This window comes from Phoxinus phoxinus (assembly GCF_949152265.1).
Source record: "Phoxinus phoxinus genome assembly, chromosome: 23".
NCBI lineage: Eukaryota > Metazoa > Chordata > Actinopteri > Cypriniformes > Leuciscidae > Phoxinus > Phoxinus phoxinus.
Window position 1 is genome coordinate 2,292,033 of NC_136898.1, and position 20,489 is coordinate 2,312,521.

General features: G+C 36.7%; 1 protein-coding gene across 4 annotated transcripts in view; it reads left to right on the plus strand.

The window, feature by feature from the left end:
• The window catches only part of LOC306991857 (3',5'-cyclic-AMP phosphodiesterase 4D-like), a 278,174-nt gene that overhangs the window by 114,128 nt on the left and 143,557 nt on the right, over positions 1–20,489 (plus strand). Inside the window, exon 1 of one of the 4 annotated variants that reach the window (XM_079600084.1) lies at positions 16,929–17,062. The exons of the other annotated variants lie outside the window; for them this stretch is intronic. Coding sequence (XP_079456210.1) covers positions 16,944–17,062 — 119 coding nt within the window. The 5' untranslated portion in view covers positions 16,929–16,943. Of the gene's footprint in view, positions 1–16,928; positions 17,063–20,489 lie in introns of those variants that run through there. 4 annotated transcript variants of the gene reach the window in all.

A 20,489-nucleotide genomic window follows, 5' to 3' on the forward strand; every position in this document is an offset into this window, starting at 1 on the left:
CCACGATCTGCTTTTGAAGAAATATCGTATGATCGTGCATTCTATCAGTTTGCATTTCTGGCGCCTCTGTCTCAACATACTGTAGCTACAGCGCGACGTATATTCACATGAAATGTAGAGGAACGGGACACTGTAGTTAATAAAAATTAATTATTTGCATGTGCTTTAAAGCCTTGCCGGTTAAACATGTCATTCGCTGCTGATGCGCTGTTCTAACGAGCACTTTTCTGAGCGCAATACACACGCACTAAAAGCCTGTCTAACAGCGCCTGTTACTGGACTAAGTTGTCTTTCGAGTCTTATTGCGCTAATACTGTCAAATAAACACAAGGTTTACATAAACAAAGTTGGTTATGTCTAAAGTGAAAGAACAAAAAAATCTGCTTGTCAAATGCGTGTATATTAGACTCGTTGCGTGCAGATCTTAAAGTGACAGTAGCCCTAGTAAACATGCATCCGTTTGTCCTTAAAGGGATAGTTACCCAAAAATTAAAATTATGTCATTATTTACTCACTCACTCTAATGTTGTTCAATACCTGTATTAATTTATTTCTTGTGCTGAACACAAAAGAAGATATTTTGAGGAGTGTGGCTAACCGGGCAGTTGCTGGTCCCCATTGATTACCATAGTAGGAAAAAACTATTATGAAGTCTCTGGGGTACATCAGCTGTTTGGTTACCCACATTCTTCCAAATAACTTTTATTTTCAACAGAAGAGAGAGACTTATTCGGGTTTGAAACAGCTTGAGAGAGTAGGCTAAATGATGACAATTAAAATTTTTGAAAGAACTATCCCTGTTAATAAAACAACAAAATACAAAGAGCAAATCACTCACTCTTGACTGAGAACTTTAATAGTAGCTTTAATAAGAATCAATGTACAATTTATACAGTGAAGTCTATGTTGTGTTTTATTTTCATATTTGTTCATTTAATTACTTACTTCAATGCTGTTAAATACACCTAGTGTAGCAGAAAAAATAAAGCACTGTTTATTTCATTTGTATATTAAGTGTATGTGTATCTTTGTTCTTAATTTTTAATAACAAAGAAAATAATTACTAAGATTTTTTTATCTTCACCACTTTGGCCTATTCTGCCATTCTTTTTTATTTTATAGTTTGTTACCCAAGGCTTTGTTTTTAAAATAGGGACATCAGTTTGGCTGTAATGCTCAGTCACTTGCAAAATAGTAAAACCAACTTGAAAAATAATCGTGATAAAAATCGTGAATCGTGATTTTCCTGAAAAAATCGTGATACAATATTTTTGCCATATCGCCCACCCCTAGCTATTATACAAATCAAAGGGTTTTAAAAAATACATAAAATATTGTATGAGACTCAAACTAAATGACAAACATAGCATATAGCATAATAGGGACACTTTCTTTGAACGGCAGGATCTTTCACACATACTGAGGTGCTATGCATAGTTCATTCACAGATGGTGCACGTGACATCGATCGCAGGACACGGCTGAGATCTCACACCACAGAGAACGCTACGCTACTGCACCTGGGAAAAAGATGTTTCTACCACAGTCAGCAACACACTGGACTCAATTCCCTTCCCCGCCGTCTTCAGCGGCACTGAAGTTGGCAGAAATAGATTAGTTTGAATCCAGCCTCATTTCAGCCTGGCCAATCTCCTGCCTCATGTTGCCTTCTCAAATGAATGCGGCTCAAAGGTAAATGCTGACCAGTTGTCAAGTAGGTCTATCATACTTGGGGAAAACTTTCCACTGGCATTTACATCACAATCCCAAGTGCTTCACTCATGACTGTCCTGAGCCGTGACGTCAAAGGAGAAAGATGCTTTTTGCTTTTTGCCCCCTCTTTCTGGCCATTATAGTTATTCATCACAATATTGTAGGGCTGCACGATATTGGAGAAAAATGCGATATGCGATTACTCATTAAATAATGCGATACGATAATACTTAAAGTGTGTAAAATAAACTTAAATTATCTTTAAAATATCTTTAAAATTATATAACCTACATACGTGTTTTATAATTTTGTGACTAGAAAACATCTCTACTGCTTCTGAAAGTGAAAAGCAGTGTTTTACTGTAGCATAAGAAGTGTTATTTTAACATCAGTGTAAACCACATTAGGTTTAGTTAACAACAGAAACAAAATAATCAAATATAAAAATAAAACACTGCTTAGTTTTCACTGTATGAATGAAATATATCCTGATTCTTATTAAAGCTACAAAAGTTATTCAGCCAAAAGCAGCGAGTGATTTTCTGTTTGTCTTTTGTTCATGACCGCAGTTATTGCAAGCCATTGCGATATTCATTTTCATTCATTTTCATTTATATTTTTATTTCATTCTTTTGAAAAAGAAATTAAAAGGAGCAGAAAGAAGATAAACTTATAATATCTGCCCCATTTCAACATAAGTTAAATTACAATTCCAAAGAGGTGCGCTTACAACACACGTCTACTTTGCAACACATATACAAAGACATAAATCAAATATCACATTTCCTGCTAAATTGATGCATTATATTTTTCTATTAGTAATGCTTTTACACTCTTCTTAAAAACAAAAAACGATGTTGAAGTTTTAATTTCACTATTTAGATTGTTCCACAGACTGACACCTTGTATTGAGACACATATTTCCTTTAATTTTGTTCTAAACTCGGGTTTCTGAAAGACTTCAGTTCCTCTTAAATTGAATTTACTAACTCTCTTGATGAATCTATTTTGCAATTTATCCGGTAATGTTTTCAGATGAGCTTTATACATTATTTTTTAGAAGGCTATATTCTAATAAGTCATTGAATTTTAACGTTTTTAACTGTCTAAATATTGGATTTGTGTGGGCCCTATATTCACTTCCATTTGCAATGCGAATGGCACGTTTTTGTAATTTAAAAACAGGTTCTATATAAGTCTTGTTTGCACTTCCCCATGCTTCAATGCAATAGGTCAGATGTGGAACAATCAATGAATTATATAACAAAATTAAGGCACATTTATTAACAGATTCTTTTACCTTATGTAACACGGCTATAATTTGGGATACCCTAGATTTAACATGGTCAATATGGAATTTCCAATATGCATATCGCGATATATACATTTGCAATATTTCGATAATTTCGATATATTGTGCAGTTTTATATTGTGTATGTCTACATAGTGCACCAGACTCGTATTTCAAAAGAGCAAGACAACTCTAGATGATCTTTAACAAAGTGAAATGACAGAAGTGTGAATTGGGACTGAAACATGTCTCTCAGTAACAGGCCAGAGAGCCTTTACATCTCTTAGTCTTAGTCAAACTTACAGCCGAGGGAGAAATAGAAGGCGATAAAGTGTTTATTATTATTATTATACAGCAACCATCTGGAGGCGTCAGTGTCACAGACCTCTGTCTGCATGCAGGACTGGAAAAGTGGCTGGTTTACGCTTTATTTCAAGTGGACGTGACCTGCTTTCCTCGGGTTTCATGATGCTTTTAAGCGTTCACTTCCTGAAGGCTTTCTTAGAAACGACTTTACTGTGATAAATGTGGTCGGGCTGCAACTGCTAATCAAAAAATAAAGTGCTTATGATTAACAATTGATTTCAATTTTGTCTTCAAAAGTGACAGTAGAGACATTTGTAATGTTACAAACGATTTGTCAAAGAATCCTAATATATATAGGTTGAAACTGTTTTCAACTGAAAATAATCATAAATGTTTCTTGAGCATCAGATCATCATATTATAGTGATTTCTGAAGGATCATGTGACACTGAAGACTGGAGTAATGATGCTGAAAATTCAGCTTTGATCACAGGAATAAATTACACTTTACTAGATATTCACACAGAAAACAGTTATTTTAAATTGTAATAATTAGGGCTGCATAACGATTAATCGTTTGCAGAATAAAAGTTTTTGTTTACATCATACATGTGTGTGTACTGTGTAAAATAATTATGTATCTATAAATACACACACATGCATGTATATATTTTTAAAAAAATGACATGTTTATATACATTTTTATATTTAAATATAATTTATATTATATATAATTATAAAAATATATAAATATATTTTTTTCTTAAAATTATACATGCATGTTTGTGTATTTATATATACATAATTATTTTACACAGTACACACACATGTATGATGTAAACAAAAACTTTTATTCTGCAAACGATTAATTGCGATTAATCGGTATGCATCCCTAGAAATAATATTTCACAATATGACTGTTTTTATTGCATTTTTAATTAAATAAATGCAGCCTTGGTGAGCGGAAGAGACTTCTTTAAATAATTGATTCTTTAAATAAAAAAATAATTAAAAAAAACATTTAAAAAATCATGCCGACCCCAGACTTTTGTAGGGTAGTATATGATATTGTCAGCTAGTTGCAGACACACAGATGTATAGGAAAGCGGGGGAATCAGACAGGGAAATGCAAATGAGCTGAAATCAAGTCAGTGAACTCCTGTGGCGCCGTGCCGATGCTTTACACCTGCGCTTTATCCTCCGGTTTCTCACAGGATGGTGTTAATTGTGACGTGCTTCTCAGGAAATAAGTCTTCCGATTTCATTTGACTGACGCATGTTATATGATATGACAAGTTCAAGAGAGACGTCAGTGCTTCTTTAATATTCAGCAATGAATATTAGTTTTTTTTTCTCTTCCAAATGCAATTTATGATTATATTTGTGTCTTTAAAAGGGAAATTTCAATGAAAACAGGACATTATCTTTAAAGTAAGAGTTTGATGAGTCACGGAAATCTGCAATATGAATGTTTTTGGTGATAGAACGTTATAAGTGTAATAGTTCATTGTGTTTTGACGTGTTTTCTCCATCACCCTACCCGAGTTATATCAGCCTGTGTTTCAGTCTTCGGTTGTTGGTTCTCGTTAAGGGTAATTCATTGGATTCGTTTTTTCCTTGTATTAATAAAGTGTGTTTGAATTGATCTTCGTCTCGCCTCCTGCCTGCACCGCGCTTAGGAAACGTAACAATAAGTGAACTTCAAGACAAAAAGTGTCCATTTTTAAGTGAATATCTGGGAAAGCGCAGTGCTGCAGACCTTTACAACCACATCTGTGATTGCTGAAAACAATAATACCTCAGAAAGCAAGCTGGATGTCTCTCGCTCACGTCTGAACTGTGTAGCCTGTTCTCTTTTGTGCGCCGCTGGGAAAAAGCAGCTAATTGAGTCAGAGCTGCAGGGAAAGGTGGACCGTATGTGAATGGAGGGGGTTGTGTGTTGCGACGTGGCAGCAAACGCTGGCTTTTTTTCTTCCCAGGGGAGGAGTGTGTGTGAGTGTGTAATGCTCTTCACGGATAACTGAAGGCCTGAGATGCTCTTCTCTCAGAGTTGAAGGTCAGACATCACATCCTAGTGACCCACACGACCACCTTCACGGCGAGGAGAGAGAAAGAGACAGAATGAAGGGGAAATAAAGCGAGTGAAATGCATAGAGCTGTAGACGTTCAGTCTGAGGCCTTGGATGCAGTTTATGTGGGATGTGAAATACTCCACACAGGATTGAAATGACTTGAATATTATTATTATTTAATTTTAAAGACCCCCTGTGGTGAAAACCATGTTTAATGTTGTTTATATGTCTATGTGGTGTTTTTAATTTGCTTTAAGACACACCATGTGTAAATTCATAAGTCGACAGCATTGCTGAGTATTTTCTGCTTAAAACTGCAGTGAACCAAAGACAGTCTCAAAAACACGGTTTGAAATCGCTGGTGTTTCTGACGTCACACACTACCTTGTAACCAATCAGATCAACGTGTGATCGTCAACCAGTGGATCTCTGAGTGAGTGAGTGAGTGGAGGCGGGGCTCATTTGCATATTCATAGCACTGCGTATACTAAATGAGGCAAGGGTGTCGAGTTACATGCAAGATATTGGCATGAAGAATTACATTTTTTCAAGGAAAAAACTTTTAAATGTAATTTTGGTGATCAAAGATGAGTTTTAAGGGATACAATTATTGACTACAGAGGGACTTTAAAAGTAGTATGTGAAACCATATGCAATATTACATGTTTTAAAGGGATAGTTCACTTTAAAATTAAAATTCTGTCATCATTTACTCACCCTCAAGTTGTTTCAAACCTGTATTAATTTATTTCTTCTGCTGAACACAAAGAAAGATATTTTGAAGAATGTCAGTAACCAGACAGTAGTCTGTACCCATTGACTTCCATAGTAGGAAATAAATATACCATGGAAGTCAATGGGACCAGTTAACTGTTTGGTTACTGACATTCTTCAAAATATCTTTCTTTGTATAAAAAATAACTATCCCTTTAAGCGTTATTATGCTACATTTTCACATGACCTCCTCAATATGTAGCATCTAGTCATCATCTCAACACCCTGTCTACATTGAATGCAACCAGTGATGTAATAGTCAAAGCGGCAAATCTACACATCGTCTCAGAATGCTCATTAACACGGACCAATCAGCTGTGAGCTCGACGCAACAGCAATATATATATTTTTTCTTATTAATGTCTCCATCTTCCAAACTGCTATAGTCCTACAGTATGTAGGGTTGTAATTGATTATTATGTTAAGTTTTTATTATCATTTAGATTTATGTACTTATACACTTTGCATTACTACATCTATGTCAACATAAGAAACAAAATTATGATTTAAATTAGTAGACCACAGACCAGAAATATCAATTTAAAATTCACAGAATTTTTCACAGTTTAGTTTGTATGCATCTCGACGTGTTGCTTGCATCCGATGCAGACAGTGTGCACAAATAGCGAAAAATGATTGGTGTGATTCTTTCTATCTTGCTTCCAGTTAATCTGTCACATTTGGAAATGGAGGGTCAATTTGAACGCATTGCATTGTGGGGTATAGTATTCCACGCAGAGTGATTTGGTTGCATGCATTCTGTACATTTTGTCCTTCACTACATTTACTCCAGAAGTCATTGGGGGTATGTCATGCTTAAAGAATATTTGCATATGGATATTTAAATATTTTCACTGTATGCATACTGCAAAATAGTGTAAATAGGATGATGGCATTCCTTTCCGGACATAGCTTTTGTTTCCTACATGCATCGTCTGTTCTGCTGGTCAGAATGTAAGTAACATGATGGCTGGACTCACAGTGCCTGAATGAATGTGGCTGCAAATTTGAACAGACACATATAATGAGCAGCTCTCTGGCTATGTTTTAAATGTTTTCTGGTTACTCCTCAGGCCTCGCTTTTGAATTTCACTGCCACTCTTGATTAAGGCAAATAGAGGTGCCCCTGATATTAAATCAGTGCTAATATGCTGATGGCTGGGCTGCATGTTGCCATCATTCAGGACAGGGGATTCATTTCTATGGCTTTAACATGTATTTTAAAACATTTATGGTTTTACATGAAAACATCACATCAAGCAGGTGTGTTTAACACGTCCTGACACACTTTCCAGAGGTATGTCTCATTTACATCTCATGCAATATCCATGACGTTGATATGTACCCTACATTTCTGGTCCTGTTGATGTGTGCATGTTCAGAATGGCGTAGTCCACACATCAACAGGACCAGACATGTCCTGTGCACTTTATGCACTTTAAAAAATATGTATGCAATGATGAAAGTTTCAAACAGTACAACTGTACAACCTCATAATATTGCATGTTTAAATCTGGCAAGTGGCAATGTATCATTTTCAGGCAAATTTTGAGTATAATCACGGTTAATAATATAGATTAATTTGTCTTACTTGAAATTTAATATCTATTCAAATTATAGGATACAATATCACCACAGTATTGCATACCGTATTTTCCGGACTATAAGTCGCACTTCTTTTCATATTTTGGCTGGTCCTGCGACTTATAGTCAGGTGCGACTTATATATATCAAAATTAATTCATACTGACTGAGATGAACCCAGAGAAAACATTACCGTCTACAGCCGCGAGAGGGCGCTCTAGTTAGCGGAGTTGTTCAGAAGCGACACCGAGGAAGAACTCCATGTATTCAGTGTTGAGGAATGAGATCGGGAGCTTGGTGAACTTGCTGACCGGTAACTTGTTGGACTCGCTGGCTAATGTTAGTTTAGCCTATTCAGCCTCTCAGGTATATGTTCTTTATGCTATTGTGTAGCTGAATAACTGTTAATGTGTTACGCTAACACACCGGACACCTTCAGCCTGTTGTTCTGTGTGCTGTTGTGCAGTTCGATAACTTGCCTTTCCAGATTAAATGTCTGTTCTTAGTCTTGGATTTTGTGAAATAAATTTCTAAATTAAATGCGACTTATAGTCCAGTGCGACTTATGTTTTTTTCCTCCTCGTGACGCATTTTTTGACTGATGCGACTGATACTACGGAGCGACATATAGTCCGGAACATACGGTAGATACTGTATTTAAAACTGACTTATTTTCAACCATATTTCAACGTTGAAAGACGGTAATTGTTTACTGGGTATGTTTTATCCCCCAAAAAATTAGTATGCCATTCTGAGCTTATCCACGCTGATCATGATAGATGTAGGATTGGATCTAGTTAGTTTAGTTTATTAGTTAATTGATAAGTGAGCTGCATTGCTGTCTCGCCTGTGGTTGTTACTGAAGCTCATATATTCATTTGCATGCAGAATTGCAGCAGTGCAACTCGCAGTGTAAGGATTTGATGCCTAAATTCGTCACAAAATGAATAGCGTATCCACGACCTACATGCTGTCAAAGGTCAGGGAAGTTGTGCCGATGAAAGCAGCTTATGTGTCGACTAACTTCAGTAGTGTTTAATGAGCCCCGTGTTCCCATCACAGCTGACATTGCTAAAATCGCAGTAGTGTAAATGCGGCTCAAAATGGAAGCAATGAATTGTGCATTTCCTCCACGCAGGCTCTTAATGAGACTGAAGGTAAGTCCTGCCGATGTATCCGTGAGACCGTTCCCGTCACACACACCTCAGGAAAGGTACATGTTCTCACATATATGAAACACGGGCGTTAATAAGGCCGATGCTGTATTTCACGGCTGGTTGCAATCTCAATGTTCATGCACTGGTATCACCCTATGCTGACTGTGGACTATAATTAACAACAGTGCTTTTGACAAGGATCATACTCTTAAAAAAGGCTAAAATCACTCCCTTTTCATGCATTTATAGCCTGCTGTCGATTAATATGACATTCAGCGTTTAAGTTCAATCATATATACACTAGTTAAGATAGCAAAATAAATAGGCTTATTACTCTTCTCTCTGGAATATATGATTGTAATTGGTTAATTGCAACATTCTAGTCAATTATTTAAGGTGCCGCTTTCATGTCTCTCTCTCGTCAGACTAATGCATGTTAATTCTGACATAATTCAGGTTTTTGGTGCCGTATTGTATGTCAAAATGGTTATCGAATAGAGAAAATTGACTTGAAGCACTCCCATGTTATCTTTATGGTGAACAAACACTACCATTCAAAAGTTTGGGATCAGTAATCATTTTATTTTTTAAGAAACTAATACTTTTATTTAGCAAAGACGCCTTAAATTGATCAAATCCTCATATTATACTGATTTCTGAAGGATTATGTGACACTGAAGACTGGAGTAATGATGCTGAAAATTCAGCTTTAATCACAGGAATTAATAATTTATTCATAATAAATTCAAATAGAAAATGGTTATTTTAACTTGTAATACAAATTACGCAATATTTTACTATATTTTTTGATCAAATAAATGCAGAGATGAAGCAGCTTCTTTCATAAACATTTTTAAATCTTGCTGACCTCAAACTTTTGAACGGTAGTGTAAAACTTTTGATCGATGACTAGTCTAAACAAGAAATCATGGAAAAACCAGTTAGAGATGCAAAAAGCTAGATGAGAGAGAATTGATTTGTAGATCATATTAGAAATAATTTAAATTCAAATTAATAATTCATGCCTATGTATTAATTTAATTCTTTAATTTATATTTAAATTATATATTTTATAATATTCTTTAATAAAATTAATTTTAATAACTGCGTTTAAAGTGCCGCCACAGGCGCTCCTTTTCAGTCAGTGTAATTAGTTTTAAATGTGAATGCTTTGACGCATTCGTACCAGAAGAGCTCTCAGTGCATGCGCCGTTATGTGTTGACGGCGACTACAAAAGAAACGTCTAGATTTGTCCCTTTATGAATAATCTGGCAACGCTTTTATGCCTTGTGAGATTCAATCAGTCCGCTCTCAAATAAAAGACCCGGTGCTTTTCCACGGGCACAGCAATTTCACGAATCTGGGCCGTGAGTCATGCACATCAATAGCACTTTACAGAAACAGCGTGCTGGATTCAGACGGCTCTGCAGACACGATCAGAAACAGCAGCTTTATTGATCTACTTGTGCATACGTTCATTAAAATGTATTTTCCCCCTTGTATTCGAGAAATACAATAGATATTAATGCAAGCGCACAGAGCACTCGTCACCCCTTGCCTGTAAGTTTTGCTCATACTTCGGGGGAACACTCCTTGAAGTGGTGGTAAAATGTCCTTTTCACAAGATGTAAAATAAATCTCTGATGTCCCCAGAGTGTGTGTGTGAAGTTTTATCTCAAAATACCCCACAGATATTTGTAGACAGCATGTTAAAGTTGTCGCTTTTTGAGGGTGAGCAAAAACTTATAGTTTTTGTCTGTCCCTTTAAATGCAAATGAGCTGCTGCTCGGCACAGGGGGCGGAGCTACAACAGCTTGCACTCAAACAGACAAACACTAAAAATTTCAAAAACTTTTATCCTTTTATGTTCAAACCGGAGTCAGAAAGATGGAGTGACTCAGAAGAGAGTGACGACATGTAGAAGCAACATGACATGTCTGAATGGTTAGTTGATGAATGTATGAAGCTTATGTGTAGTTATCTTCTAGTCATTGATTAGCATATTCGGTCATGATAATCTATAAATCTGGGGGCGGGGTTTATGTAAATTCTAGGGTTGGTGATGTCACTAACCCGGGAGGAATGTCGTTTAGTTCCTACCAGCCGTTTGTTGTAGTCCTTTTCTTTAAAAGCAAATATCTTCCTTTTCTTTAAACTTTGTAACTTTGCAGATGTTGTTTATGATCAAACAGCAACATTACACACTAACTACAGTTAGAAAAGTCAAATCATAATCAACCACCCCTTCAAAATAAAGGCTTTCGTAGCGATGTCAGAATAACCACTTTTGGGTCCCCAAAGAACCTTTCAGTGAACAGTTCCTAAAATAACCAACATTAAAAAAATTCTAAAGAACCTTTTGCCCAATAGAAAGGTTCCATTGATGTTATAGGTTCTTCAAATGAAGAACCTTTGTTTTTACGAGTGTAGTGATATGAACTGGTACTTTTCTGAATGATGAGACCTGATCATGGATAAAACAGAGACCAGAATGACAGAGACACTTGCATTTGCATTCACAATTATTCATTTAGCAGAGCTTTTATCCAAAGAGACTTAGAAATCAGGGCCTTTCTGACACCAAAACCCCCGAGAAACCGCAGAGTAATGCTATTCGTTGTTCGCAAGCGATGATATAAATCCAAAGGCCTTAATAATAATGTTTTAATTCAAATATTTAAAGGGGTTGTGTTCCTATCTAATCCTACATACTGTGGTAAAGTGATGCTTTTGCAGTGCAGCTTGCCTGTAAAACTGCAGACTGGATATTTTTCATACTGTCACATGTATAGTTTGTGCTGTCTAGGCCAGAATTACATCAGGTGTGTGTAACCTTTCATAAACCAATCGAACTGGAGGAAAGATCTGGATTCATGATCCCAGTCTGTTCTCTGTTGGTCATGTAGGGAACTGCAGCCAGATATTTGAGTTTTTCCTGTGTTTTGCTACAGCACACACGATATACATGTATGTTTTTAATGTATATGTTTAATGTATGCTGTTTTCAAGACCGTTAATGCAATACACAAAGCAAAAGTATATATGGTTTTAGGATTTTACTCAGGCGTCAGTGTCCGCTGTTAACACAAGAGGGCGTCAAAGACTTCTTCATCCTGAAGGCTTTTGTCTTCCTATCCGGTCTTTCCACACTGTCACTCGCATGCGATCGAATCAAGTGGCTGTGCGTTCAGGCGGTAGAGTTATCTTCTGGGATGCATTGGTTGCTATAGTAATGATGTAGGCGTCAGCACACGCTGCCATGTGACTTTACCACAGCTGGGTGATGCAAGCTGGCGTTTTGGAAATGTGTCCTCTTGCTTACGTACATGATGGCATCTCGCCGTGGTGCACCTAATGAACTCATGAGACGACACACACACACACACACACACACACACACACACACACAATTAGATATGAACATAACCCCTTTCGATTGGTTCGATTTGTTTTTAAATAACAGTATTATTTAGACATTTTATGTGTACTACTGACTATTTATGTCCTAATTTATTACTAATTGCACTATTTTTAATCTTGCATTGTCTATTATTACTATTATGTCATTTATTGACGAAGCTACTTAGACATACACCCTAGTTTCTAATGTTTTTATTGGTTAATGTTTTTATCTTGTGCGTTGACCGGTACATATATTCACGCTGAAGACTGGAGTAATGATGCTGAAAATTCAGATTTGATCACAGGAATAAATTACACTTTATATATATATAAGACCACCTTTGTCGAGTCCAAGACCAGGACTAGTCAAGTCCAAGTCAAGACCAAGTCCAAAAAGGTTTGAGTCCGAGTCAAGATCGAGTCCAGGACAGGAAAAAAAAAGTCTTATACATGACATTATCAAGACAATCATTTTGGTTTATTATTTGTTGATCTAAAAGCAAAAACACTGTCACTGTATTGACATTCCCCTTGATATCATATAATCTTCTAATCTAAAGCAAACAGAAGGAAGACATATGGTGATGCCTCATAATAGCAGTGTTAGAACTGATACACAACACTGAGCATTTGAGATACTAAATGACAATATAGCTTCACTCAGTAAAATATATCTGTGATTATTTTTTCACGTTAAACCGAACTTTTATTTTGTCGGGTTTCTGAGCGTATCTGCCGATGAATTGCTGAAGATGATCGTGTACTGGAGTGTGTGTAGTACATGAACCGGCACTCATTTGCAGAGACTCGCTGAACAATCAGACTTTGATAGCAGTCTTTAATATTCACAGTCACTAGTCCATATAGCAGTTTGATATTATGATCGGCAGTGAATAGACAGATCTGTTTTTTCATCTATGCGCCGGTATTGCCGTAGCAAATAGTAGAAAATAAATCACACACACGCAGATCGTACTCGTCAATGACGGGCACTACAATCTGCGGAGGTTTCTGCGGAAGTCTGCGGGTGCATACTACAAAAATACATTACTGGGAACATAATAAAGACACTTGGACTCGGACTCGGTCGAGACCAAAAGCCATATTTGGCAAGACCAGTGGCCAAGACCGAGACAAGTCCGAGTCCGAATACCAGAGACCATAGAAAAACGGACTCGAGTACTACAGCCCTGATAAATATATATATATATATATCAATCAATTAAATCCAGCTTTAGTGAGCAGAAGAGACTTCTTTTAAAAAACATTGACAGGTACTGTATATATCACATTATTTGTCATTATTATTTTTTTAATAAAATTATATATATACAATTTAATATTTATATATTTAGTTAAAAAAAATAGTACAACTTTTTTCTTTGACCTTTTCTCACCCTTATCATGAAGCAAGTATCCTGCCCCCCCCCCCCCCTTGATTAGATAAATTTCTCTGTCTTAATTAGCATCCTCGCACACAGGATCAATCACAGGCTCGTGGTGTTGTGCTTCATCTCTGTGCGGCGTCTGAAATGAGCTCATTAACTCAATCATTAGCATGGAATTTATTGGCAATTCTAACGTCGTTCTAGATTCGCTACAGTTCTCCTGCAATGCAAATCAGTTTATAATAAACTCCCTTGTTTGTTTTCCCTAAGCAAATGAATAGTGTTCAGGTTCCTTTGATCTGTGTGCCGATTATGTGGAAGTCGCAGTGTTTATGAAAGGCTTTCGTCAGGCTTCAGTAAAGCGCTCCAGAATCTGCACAGTTGCATTTTGTAAATGTTTTCTCTCCTACAATCTGTGGCACCAGTGGGAGTTTCTGCAACCCGTTCTCCATCACTCAGCTGTTTTATATATGACTGTTCAGTAATCTACATCTCTTTAAGGATCGTTTTAAACCGTAGGCCTGTAATATTTACATTATAATGGATTATATATTGTTTTAATGATTGATTTATTTATTATTTTAATGCATACTAGTAGACTGATGTCTGTCTTGTTTGGCCATCTTTTTTTTTAATCTTTTTTTTTTACTAGTGACAGTATAGTTCATTGATGTACATGAGGATAGCAAAATAAAGTAAACTGATATATTATACCCAAATATTCTTCATATAGTGGATTACCAGTAAAATTTATAAACATTTGGGACCAAAAATGATTCGGACACTTTGAGCTGACCATGTTTTTCTGAAGTGTTTTGTCTGTAATTGCTAATGCTCTTTTTACACACACACTGAACACAATGAAGCATTGCTTGGTCACTGGTTGAGCTAAACTGGTATTATCTAATTGTGTAGTTAAATTTAACAGCTGACAGATATTCAACATAATTCATGTGTGAGACAGTCTAACAGAAGTGTGTGTGTGTGTGTGTGTGTGTGTGTGTGTGTGTGTGTGTGTGTGAGACAGTCTAACAGAAATGTGTGTGTGTGTGTGTGTGTGTGTGTGTGTGTGTGTGTGAGACAGTCTAACAGAAATGTGTGTGTGTGTGTGTGTGTGTGTGTGTGTGTGTGTGTGTGTGTGTGTGAGACAGTCTAACAGAAGGATGGACAAAACCTGTCAAATATCAACTGAGTTCTGCTCATATTTTATTACCATTTTATAAACTATAGCGAGATAATGTGAGAAATTTTGAAGGAGTCTGAATACATTTTGGTTTGACTGTGTGTCTCACATATGTAGCCTAATTATAAAATATCAACAATTCTACAGAATAATGACTTGCATTCCAGTCTGTACATCATATAAAGCCATCGTATAACTTCAGAAAAGTCGTATAGCCTTTGTTTATGGTGCTTTTTTTCCATTTTTGGAGTTGTTACATTTTTATTTTAGTGTGAGCCTTTAAGTTCATGACTTTCCGAACTAGCCAAGCCGGTCTAATGTTGTCGACACACAGCTGTGTCTAACGGCATGAACGACGGGCCATTTGATCCGCTTCATGTTAAGCTATGTCATACTATGCTTCAGAGTGACCTTGATATCAGACATGCCACACGCAATGAGATAATCTCATTCATAAAGACCTGGAGCTCATGCTTTCACTTGATTAATCATGTTTGACCTCTGGTGTGATCTTCACTAGCTTAACACTGCGTTTGAAGACGTCAGTCATTTATTTCATCGCTTTAGTGGAGTTAGACTCGCGGTGTATTCAATTAAGTTAAGTTAAATATTGGATAATATACAGTATTCTGCTGTATGTATTCATTGTTTTGTAAATATTGTGAGTTTCTTTCACAATTAAAGTATTTTATATTATTAAAGTATTAAAGTTTAAACAATTAAAGTATTAAAACATAATATTAATATATAAGAATGAATATATATTAATAAATACACACACAGGTTTACTTAGCTATCTAAATGGGGACTTCCATAGACGTAATGGTTTTTATACGGTACAATCTGTATATTCTCTCCCGCCACACTAACCCTCCCCTAAACATACCCACTACACAAATTTTTTGCACATTTGTGCATTTTGACATTAGAAAAAAAAAACTTTAATTACTTTATTTTTATACCAGATTTACAAATGAGGAGGTTTTGTCAGGTTTTGGTCACTTCTGAGTACAAATTAGTCCCCAAAATATAGTTAAGTAGGCACACACACACACACACACACACACACACACACGTGAATGCACGAATATTAGCCGATTTACCGTTAACAATTAGACCGCCAAGTAATGTAGTCCATGCTTCATTTTAATGTTTTTTTAATAACTTCCTACAGCAATTACGTTCTCTGGTAATGTGCGTATATACATCAGCACACATCAAAAATTAAATTGCATATCATATATTTGCTTTTAATATAAACATCTTTTAAATGTGAACTGATGATGCTAATCATTAGATCTCATTGTTTGTTTTCCGTCCTTCATTTACACACACAATGATAACACCAATGCACACGCCACATTGTCTATGATGCCTTTCACTTTGACGTGCACATAATTATACAAAGCATTCATCACATAAAGACACATTTATATTAATTTTCCATCCCACAGACAGACGGATAAATGAGAAGTGCTGCTGAAATCTGTCTGTGGTTGAGCTCCACTGATGTATTTACAAACGCTGCTGCTGGGAGAGGCCGGTTTATTCAATAACCAGCATAATGTGTTCTCAGTGTTGTGTTGGTACACAGACGGGTGAACCTCCTCCTCTCCGTGTGCACACAGCCCTCTCCCCTCCCTCGCAAACACATGGAGATCGTGCACACGCTCTTTTCCCAGTCTCTCTAACCGTGCCGGAGCACAGGCTGGGTTTAGTCTGTGTTGGGAATCACAAGGAATTGTGTTTGACTTTCATGGAGGAATGACTTGGAGACGCTCGAGTCAAGAGAGACTCTGAGGAATTGTGTTTGACTTCCATGGAGGAATGACTTGAGACCTTCTCAGTCGCAACTTTAAAAAAAAATTGTTTTATACGGATATAAACCGGAAGAAAGTGACATTTTGGTTTCTCAGTAATGGCTCAGCCGGGAGGCAGCCAGGACACGCTGACGGTCCCGCCGAAACCGCTCCACGATGGGGACCATGTGGGCTTGAACGAGGACCTGGTGCGGATCCTGAGAGAGAACCTGCTACAACAGGAGCGTCCTCGTCTCCCCCGGGACCGCAGATCCATGTCCCCTCGCTTGTCTCCGATCACCCTGTCCCCGCGCAACTCTCCCAGGCTGCTTCGTCGCATGCTGCTTAATAACAACACACACAAGCAGCGGCGCTTCACGGTGGCGCACACCTGGTAAGGGACCGGAGACTGTGCTTTCTGTTCTGTCCTTGCGATTCACACTCTCACATGTATGTTGGGAATACCCTAGTATTTCTTACGGTTTTCTGAATCACGGGAGGCTGATGCTTTGATTGGCAGCGTCATTGCCATAGTTACACATATCCTTAATCTCACTGCACACAGCGTTGAGAGTCAATAAGTGAATATTGATTCAGTGGACATTATTAAATATGACTGACTGATGGGTTAAAGGATTTGTTCACTTCAGAATTTAAATTTCCCAATAATTTACTCACCCCCACGTCATCCAAGATGTTCATGTCTTTCTTTCTTCAGTCAAAAAGAAATTATGGTTTTTGAGGAAAACATTCCAGGATTCTTCTCCGTATAGTGACGTCAATGGGGTCCAATGGTTTGAAGGTCCAAATTGCAGTTTCAATGCAGTTTCAAAGTCTCTACATCTCAGCCGAGGAATAAGAGTCTTATCTGGACAAACCATCGGCCATTTTCTACAAAAATAAACATTTCTATACTTTTAAACCACAAATGCTCATCTTTCACTCGCTGTGATGTGCCACGCATTACGTAATCATGTTGGAAAGGTCACACGTGACGTAACTGCAATTTGCACCTTCAACCCGGTGGATCCCATTGAAGTCACTATGGAGAAAAATCCTGCAATGTTTTACTCAAAAACCTTAATAAAATTATCAGAAAATTGTAATTCTGAATTGAACTAATCCTTCAACTTTCACCACAAACTGGGCATTTTATGCTAGTGAGCCATTCGTTTATGATTACTTTTTGTTGTTCGTGATCTCATTAGATTCTTTGAAACGTAACCCTAATCCGAGTTGTTGAAGAGATGTTATATACTGTATATAGACTTCCCGGCCAAAAAAAGTCACTTTGGATTTAAATAGGCAAATGCTGAAGAGTCACTAGCTAAGTTTCCATCCACTTGTCAATCGAATTATCTGAAGTTCGGTAAAAAAACTCATGCGAATAAATCTGGTGAAAGTGTTTCCATCCATCGGCTTTAAAGCGAATAAAAACGTGTGCGTAATGACGTCACATGCTGTTTTGCGATCAAATTGGTATATCGAATTGATTTGAGACATTTTAAGGTGTTTCCATTCATTTTCGCACAACATTCAAGCCGACATTTGCGAACAAAGTTTTGCTAGACAAAATGCTATTCATTATTTATTCGCCAAATAACGTTTCCATCAGCGTTTATCGCATAAGCCGTATATCGATCAAGATCAAATCCGATGAGACCGAACGCATTTCATTTCAGTCGATATTCATGAAATTCAAGCGAATTTTACTGTTTCCATAATGCATTTTTCACTCGATATCACTTAAGGCGAGACACAACAGGTGAATAGGGTAATATTTTTAACTAGCAGATATCACCATGAAACTTTCCCAGTTGATTACCTACATTAAGATGAGAAAAAAATGTATTACACGTTTTCTGTAATTTAATGTTTAAATATGCAAAAGGCATTATCTAATTAAATATGCGCTAATTTGCCTATATTTAAAAAAACGAAATCTCAGAATTGGATAAAGCCAGGTTCAAAATTCTTTTTTCATTGTATTCACATATTAGATGGGAAAAAAATTACAGAGGGATTTATGGATATCTACTTTTGTTATCCTGTAAATCAGAATATACTGTCAATAGCCTTAAAAAAATTATTTTCGCCATGTTTTTTGGAATAAAATGTTATATAAATCAGGCTATGAATAATATATTTACAAATCCCTCTGTAATTGTCTTCATAATATAACTAGGTACAAGACTGGAGAGTTTGGTGTGTATAGGTGCTACTGAAGAGGAGATTTCGGACTTGGAGTATGAGAGAAAACTCATTTTAAGAAAAAGGCATTTAAAGATTTGTAATGTAAAAAATCATACTTTTTAGTGGAAACAACTATTTACTGACACATTATCTTATCAAATCATTAGCAACAACAATACAAACCACCTAAATCACATCAAAACTTATAAACACAGCATTTATGGCCTTCAACTGAGCAGAAAAACAGTCAAAAACATACATCTGAATGTCAGAGCGTGTCACGTGATGCATCTGAACGAATCACGGTGTCGGAAATTGACATCAGCCAATGAGATTTCGCTTTTAGGGTTAAATGCCCATTGTACTTTCACAATTGGTTACTGATTAAAAGGAAATGGCTATATTTGGATCCGACAGTATTGTACAGGAGAGAGAGAGCTTTCTAGACGTGTGCGTGATTAAAAGGAAGCAGAGAGAGATCGCGGAGCAGCGCGTTGATTCAGAACGCCAACTTTTGTTGAATTTCAGAGAAATCTACAGACGCAAACAGACAAAGTGTAGTAAAATAAAGACCTAAATGTGTATTTTGGACTTTTTTTCACCACAAGTCTGAAAGAAGACATGTTACTGAAGACAAATATCCCAAAATCTCAAAATTGACCTGTTTTTGCCTGCCGTGTCTCGCCTTAATTCGGATAAAAATGTGTGAATGGAAACATAGCTAATGATTGGATCATTATTGCAGTGATTAATAGGTTTCTAGCATGATGTATGTTTAGGAACAGTTCTTTTAATCCTTATTGATGGAGTGTGTAGCTTTTCATTTCTAAAACAACCATGTAGGAAGACACATCATGGCCATATCCCAGGATGACAAAGCCAAGAGTCATCAGGCTCAGATTGTGAAAGAATGGTTGTGAGGAGCATGAAGAATCATTTTCACACATGACCTTAAATTCATTGAAAGTCTTTGCAATGTTGTCATGCAATGCATTAATTCATGACGTATTGTGACGTGTATCGTATCGTGAGGTAGTTGTAGTCGTACCCACCCGTGATCTTACACTAGAAGGTTGTTGGCTTCAGGGCTTTTTGACACACTTTTTTGATGATCCTATTAGTGGGGTTTTTCCTGGGTCATAAAGGGTCTTCGGTACAAAGTACTGTGTCCGTGTGAACTGTGAGCTTAGTACTGACAACAAATCCAAAATAAATGCAAAACAACAGTTACATTTATCCTATTTATTCATGAAATAAAACAGATCATAAAACAAAGTGCTTAGAACTATTTTATATTGCTGTAAAATGTCACTGTTGTTCATTCTATTACTAACTTTTCAAATCATTCACTCAAAGTAACATTACACATTACAGAAAAAGTGGCAATTCTATTATTTTGCATTTCCACTCCAAGACCCAATGCACAGATCACTTGACATTCAGTATCAGTTTTTGTTCCATCCATATGATTAACACCGTCAACTGGATTCAATCATGCATTTAAATACGGTTGTGAATCCAGAAACTAGCAGCATGACAAATATGTGATATGTCCTGTTAGCTTTCCTGTAGCTCAGTGGTAAGAGCATTGCGTTAACAACACAAGGTTGTGGGTTCGATCCCAGGGG